Source organism: Triticum dicoccoides, chromosome 5A (assembly GCF_002162155.2).
Source record: "Triticum dicoccoides isolate Atlit2015 ecotype Zavitan chromosome 5A, WEW_v2.0, whole genome shotgun sequence".
NCBI classification, from domain to species: domain Eukaryota; kingdom Viridiplantae; phylum Streptophyta; class Magnoliopsida; order Poales; family Poaceae; genus Triticum; species Triticum dicoccoides.
Genome location: NC_041388.1, coordinates 18,052,602 through 18,059,028, shown reverse-complemented (window position 1 = coordinate 18,059,028; position 6,427 = coordinate 18,052,602). Strand labels below are relative to the sequence as shown.

Sequence of the window (6,427 nt, the reverse complement as noted above, 5' to 3'; positions counted from 1 at the left end):
CACGAAAGCACAAAAAAATCCCGCGGAAACAAATTGCGTAATTGTTTTTCTCCAAATCCTTGGGAAAACCATGCGAAAAATAGAAATCTGAATAAACCAAAAAACCCATCTAAAAACCCAAAAACGCCTGCAGATTTTTTTTTAAAATGAAATCCAGATGGAGCACCCAACATGCGCCATGTGGCGATGACCGAAAGCATCGCTTTGCATGCTCCTAGGCTATCAAAAGTGACCCCTTCAGTTAGTTGCTCTTTTTTTTAGGGATTCAGTTTTTTTTAATCTAAACATACTTGCTTTATTCAATCAATGTTCATAGGAATATAATCGATGTCTAGCAGGTTTATAAGCCACAGATGACGCCCGGGCCCCAGACCAAAAGCATGTTTAGCTAGGCTGTGTGCCTCTGCATTTGAATCTCGCCCTTCAAATACGAAGGAGCACTGCTGAAAATATGTAGCTGTCTCATTGATCTCCCTAACTATCGGTGCATACATTCCTCCCGTTTGGTTCTAAATATCTCGAACTACACCTTGGCAGTCAAATGCAATCACCACTCTAGTCAACTGGAGATTTGCTGCCAGCGCCAGGGCTTCACGGCATGCCAACCCCTCCAGAGTGGCGGGATCGATCATCCCGCTATACTTCATGCATGAGGCTTCCAAAAAAATTCCCTCTGAGTTTCTGCAAACAGCACCAAAAGATCCTTCATTTAAATCTCTATAGTAGTAACTGCACCGTCCACACCTTATTGGGCCGGCGATCTAGTGAAAGTGCTAGAGGTGAGACGGTGTTCTATCTCGCACTAGGCGAGATATAGCTCAGGCGGGTCGATGCCTGAGGAAGATGGTTTTTCGCTTTAGCCTGCAGCAAGTGTCCGGCCTGTGAGCGAGCCCAAACGCAAGGAGCTGGACGCCGGCCGCCGCGAGCTCTGCTTTCTTCCCCGCCGCCGGCTGCCACAGCACGAGGGCAAAGGCGGCTTCTTCGAATCTCCTGCGGCCACACCGGCTGCTGCCCGAACGCAGTCCGCCGCGCTGTTCCTGCCGGACTGGCCGTGTGGGGAACGGCGCCCATCTCCGGCGACGGCGCCATGTACAACCATGTTGCTGTTGCAGGTGAGCTCTTGAGGAACTGGAGCTTGCATCTCTGCTACAGGTGCGCTTCGATTTGATTGAATTTCCCCCCTCTTTCTGTCAGATTTCGAGTTCCTTATTCGATCATTTTACAGACGCAACTGGAGCTGTATCTTCATTCCAGATAGGGGAATAATATAACTGCAACTGTTCCAGGCTCCGTTTTACGACTTACTGTAAGTTGTTTGCAAGTGAAAATTTTAGCTAGTGATCATCAGATATGTAGCAGTCATTTTCACATCTTTAGCTAGTGATCACATCTCACTGGTGAACAAAATCGTGGTTGGCTATCGTTATCGTGAGTTAAGGTGGTAGGTAGTACACATTTCAGGCCACCAAAAAGTATATATATATGCCATGGATATTCCAAATTTGACATGTTAGTATGTTGTTGGCTGCTACACAATTCATTAATGTCTGTCTATGAGCGTCGACCTGTTAATTAGCCTGACGGCGGCTCCCATGTCCCGACCGCATCATCATCAGCATGGTACAAACAACTACCTGAGGAATAACAAAGTCTTGGCCACCCAAGAAACAAACCAACCACCTTGGAAGTAACACCCACCCGGTTGCTCGCTTCTTTGAACTTGAACAAATCGCCCGGCCTCTGAGCAAGAACACAAGAACAACACGGTCGGTTTCCTTGGCACACCAGGTCAGCAACCCACACATTTCTTTTCCGGTTCCGGGTCCTCTCTATCATTTAAAATTCTCGCCCAAACGAGAAATAGCATACTGCTAAACAATGGCATGCCGTCTCTTAATCACTTGCTTTCTTTTTTTGGGTGAGAATAATTAGTTGCTTTCTTTGGAATGCCATTCTTTAGAAGTAGTTCAATATTGCAATCTTATCTTATTCGATTTGCCAAACGTGCACGGCCTTCTTCGTACTAAATACAGGATATATTGCTGCTGCGAGGAATAGACAAGGTCAAGCAGATCTAGTATATATACGTAGTATGACAATGCTAACAACCACCCCTCACCTCTTCCCCCAACAACTCCTTCTCTATCTCTCTAGCCAATAATTGATTGTTTGGTTGGTTGGTGTTATCCTTTTCTGTTCCTCTTCTCCTCTTTCTCTATAGCTTTCAGATGGGAGGCACCTTTACGGCAGCAGCAGCGGCGGCGGCACTGGTTCTAGTCATGGCTGGCCTTTTTGGTGCTGCAACTGCCAATGTAAGATTCCAGCAAGAACTGTGATGAAATTAATCTACCCCTCATCAGGTCACCATGATTTTCTGCTAAAATTGAGCTTTGGGTTCGATTTGAATTCAGATAGGCGACAAGTGCTCGACGAGTGCGGACTGCGGCGCGGGGCAGTGGTGCTTCGACTGCGAGCCGGAGCTCGCCGGCTCCCACTGCGTCCGCTCCGCCGCCACCAACCCCTTCCAACTTGTTGTAAGAGCTTGCTTAATTCTTCCAGTTGTTTGTCTCTTCTTCTTCTTTTTTCCTGTGTCAGAGAAGGAACAAGAACAAATTTTGAGTTCCTGTATTCCTCTTTCCACAAATTCTTGATTGACCAGATCTGTTTCTGAAACAAACAGAATGTGGTTAATGAGATGGGCAGATTGTAGTTCACCTGACAGCAAAGATTCTCTTGTTCAGTCCATTCTGACAAAACGAGGGATTTTATTAGGATACTTCCATAATTATATTTATTATGTAACCCTGACAGCTGTATATTGGCATCACATTCTCAACATGCATAGAGATCTCAGTAAGATATGACAGGGCTTTATGGCCTAATTTTCTCTCAAAATCCAGTAAGTGTAATACTACTCCGTCCCATAATCTAAGACGTTTTTTTGACACTACATTATGGGACGGAGGGAGTACTTCTCAAAATACCCAGTTAGGATTACAGGACTTGTTTATACTCAGTACCCAAGAAAATCATGATGAAAATAGCTTCTATTCATAGTCCTAATGTTTTATCCTGAATTTGCTTTGCTTCTGGTTTGTTCTTCAGAATAACTCGTTGCCATTCAACAAGTATGCCTATCTCACGACACACAATTCATTCGCGATTGTTGGGGAACCGTCGCACACCGGAATTCCACGCATCACCTTCGACAACCAGGAGGATACAGTCACCGATCAGTTGAATGTAGCTTCTGCGTCATCTGATAAGATTCTTCTGTTGTTCTACATGTCCTACCTTACGAGCATTAATTCTCTTCACAATCCCAATGTTCTACAGAATGGTGTCCGCGCGCTAATGCTTGACACATATGACTTCAAAGGAGATGTATGGTTGTGCCATTCCAGTGGAGGCAAATGCAACGATTTTACTGCATTTGTGAGTACATACTACTGAATATGCCTGCCTCCCTCATCTCCATATAGAGTTCCAGAATGGTGTCTGTAAATAATATTATTACTTGATTGTAGGAACCAGCACTGGACACATTCAAGGAAATTGAGGCATTTCTTTCTGCCAACCCATCTGAAATCGTTACATTGATCCTGGAAGACTATGTTAACGCGCCAAATGGCCTGACGAACGTGTTCAATGCCTCTGGCCTGCAAAAGTACTGGTTTCCGGTTTCGAAAATGCCGCAGAATGGTCAGGACTGGCCTCTTGTCAGTGATATGGTCACAAGCAACCAGCGTCTCCTTGTGTTCACCTCTGCCAGATCGAAGCAAGTCACAGAAGGAATCGCATACCAGTGGAATTTCATGGTTGAGAACAATTGTGAGACACTACTTCTTTCGCACGAAACATTATGCTGCAGTTCCTCACTATCTCAAGTATCGTTGCTCTGAAATTGATTGATTTCACTGTGTTGAAGATGGCGACGATGGAATGGATGCTGGCGAATGCTCGAACCGTGCAGAGTCCGCGCCGCTCAACGACAAGACCAAGTCACTGGTCCTCATGAACTACTTTCCGTCTGTCCCTGTGAAGCTGACTGCATGTTTGCAGCACAACAAGGGCCTCACTGACATGGCTAGTACATGCTACAGCGCAGCCGGAAATCGATGGGCTAATTTCATCGCAGTTGACTACTACAAGGTATATTAGTTATATGTATATATAAATCTTTAGGGTCAAATACTTGTGTGTTCCACGAGATGACAACTGCAGATATTAATCTCAAAAAGATAACATGAAGACTTCTAAAACCTATGAACTATGTTGTTACACAAATTCAGTGATGTTTGCGCATATTTTGTGAAATGAACTAAATTCAGAGAAGCGAGGGAGGGGGCGCATTCCAAGCCACCGATCTGCTCAACGGCATGCTCCTGTGTGGATGCCAGGACGTCAAGGCTTGCCAGGTGAGTGCTAAAGATATAATTGCTTCCGCCTTTGTTGTGCATATATGCCTCTTGTTGTCTTTGTTATGTGTATCATGACATGACCTTTTTTTTTGTGGTGCTGCCTTTTGTAGCAAGGATCTAGTGTAGTATGCTCTGCCTGAATCTGTGAAAACTAGGACATGTAGCAACTGCACATACATAGAACAAGGTATGTATGGCACCAGGATAGGACTTCTACTTTCTCTAGTTTTTGCGGGAACTTCTCAGGTGGTTTTGGCTGACGTTCACCTTTATGAAATTGCTGCAGCGGAGAACTGGAGATGCATAGCCTGATGATTTAGTCTCAAGATGAGACAAGACATACTCTTTTTTTTTGGGCTAGAAGAAAGGCATACTTAGGATCCAGATTTCCCAAATCCAAAAGTTGAAAATGACGGGTTTCGGCAATGGAAAAAAGGTGAAGATGTTGGATAGTGCATTACAACAGTGAACATGATTCATCGATATGCTCTACTCTCGGTCTCGGGAGACATTGTAGTTCTGCCTGGTGGAATGTTTGACATAGATGGATTACACATCAAGATATATTGCTATAAATGAATTATTAATGGTTTATTATTATGGCTATTTTTGAATCTATTTTTTGTCATACATTTACTGTGTTTTGCAAATTTGCTCACATTATTGGCTAATGCATGTGCATTGCATGGGACGGACGGCAAGTCATGTTTGTTTGCTCCACGGTAGCAAGTCAGTTTGTAAAAGTAGGCATAGTACTGTGGGCATTGGTCAAAGTAATACTCCCTCCTTTCCAAACTATAAGAGTTTTTGGATATTTCAATATGGACTGCATACATACAGACTAAAATGAGTAAACAAACATACTAAAACATGTCTATATACATCTAATTCAGAGAAAAGTTAGAACATCTTATATTTCAGAACGGAGGGAGTAACATCGAAGCAATTTGTAAGAAAAGAAAATCTCAAACAACCTGTCTCTTCAGATATTAATTCTGTGCAGTTGAAACATATGTCGGTGCATTGACTATGTCGTCGCTTAACTGCGGGTCTTTTCAAAAACAAAAAGGCAGTAGGATGATTAGTTAATCAAATTAAGTCTTGATGCTCACTCACAGCAAAAATATAAGTGAAATAGTCCTGTGAAAGGAAAGCAAATGAATCGGATACATGTAGGGTATCTTGATTAGACGAGACACGGCAAAGATCCCCTTCCTTGTTTGCTTGATCTATCTGCTATCTTTTGTACTGACAGTGAAATGACGGATTAGTTAAAACTATGACCCAAAGCAAAGTTTACCTTCATTTTTTGTTTCCTTTCGTTTTTATTCTGTCTTTTCTTTGGTTTTCTTACCTTTTTTTGTTTCTTTCTCCTACTTGATTTTCTTTGTTTCTTACTTTCTTTTCTTCAGTTTTTTAATACATGTCTACATTTTGTATATGCATATACACTGGGACTATTTTTTATATATGATTAATAATTTTTAAATACAATATAACCATTTTTTCAAATCGATGATTTTATGTCTATTTTTATCATACACATTGTGCATTTTTGTATACATCTACCACATCTTTATAAACATTTACATTTTAAATACATGACTAATATTTTTTAAATAAATTTTCTGAATATTTATTAAATAAATGTTTGTGTTATATATTTTAAATTGTATAAACATTTTTTAAGTGTCACAAACATTTTATTTGAAATGCATTAACACTTTCAAAAATTAATATATTTTTTGAATGGTAAGAAACATTTCTTTTCAATTACAAGGACAGTTTCTTTTATAACATTTTTTAAAATTATGCGTACATTTGTTGGAAGGGTGTGAACATTTTTTGAATTGTCACATACTTTTTTGTTAATCATAATTTTATTAAAGTTGCACGAACATATTTTTAGCATTTCAGAAAAAATTAACATGGCGTAAATATTTTTACTCTTATTTATATCTAAATATAAATAACTTTATAAAAGAAAAAAGGACAAAATCAAGACA

At 41.0% G+C, this 6,427-nt stretch overlaps 1 protein-coding gene across 4 annotated transcripts; it reads left to right on the top strand.

Annotated features, from left to right (window-relative positions):
* The first annotated feature begins 861 nt into the window (after positions 1 to 861).
* Positions 862 to 5,051, top strand: LOC119298834 (PI-PLC X domain-containing protein At5g67130-like). 4 transcript variants are annotated; one of them, XM_037576139.1, is made up of 11 exons: positions 862 to 1,112; positions 1,226 to 1,306; positions 1,617 to 2,312; positions 2,412 to 2,534; positions 3,106 to 3,243; positions 3,337 to 3,435; positions 3,528 to 3,831; positions 3,929 to 4,152; positions 4,332 to 4,418; positions 4,532 to 4,608; positions 4,708 to 5,051. In XM_037576139.1, the coding sequence occupies exons 3-10, from the start codon at positions 2,229 to 2,231 to the stop codon at positions 4,559 to 4,561; spliced, it is 1,089 nt and encodes a 362-aa protein (XP_037432036.1). In that variant the 5' UTR covers positions 862 to 1,112; positions 1,226 to 1,306; positions 1,617 to 2,228; the 3' UTR covers positions 4,562 to 4,608; positions 4,708 to 5,051. The 4 variants fall into 4 exon arrangements, with proteins under 4 accessions (XP_037432036.1, XP_037432035.1, XP_037432034.1 ...); XM_037576138.1 differs by having other exon boundaries at positions 862 to 1,152; XM_037576137.1 differs by having other exon boundaries at positions 1,195 to 2,312.
* The last annotated feature ends 1,376 nt before the right edge of the window (positions 5,052 to 6,427 follow it).

Bases quoted from the DNA above. Each gene is read 5' to 3' on its own strand.
- LOC119298834 (XM_037576139.1), top strand. From the start codon at position 2,229: ATGGGAGGCACCTTTACGGCAGCAGCAGCGGCGGCGGCACTGGTTCTA. The intron at 3,832-3,928 runs GTGAGACACTAC...ACTGTGTTGAAG, and splicing joins TTTCATGGTTGAGAACAATT to ATGGCGACGATGGAATGGAT. The intron at 4,419-4,531 runs GTGAGTGCTAAA...TGCCTTTTGTAG, and splicing joins AGGACGTCAAGGCTTGCCAG to CAAGGATCTAGTGTAGTATG.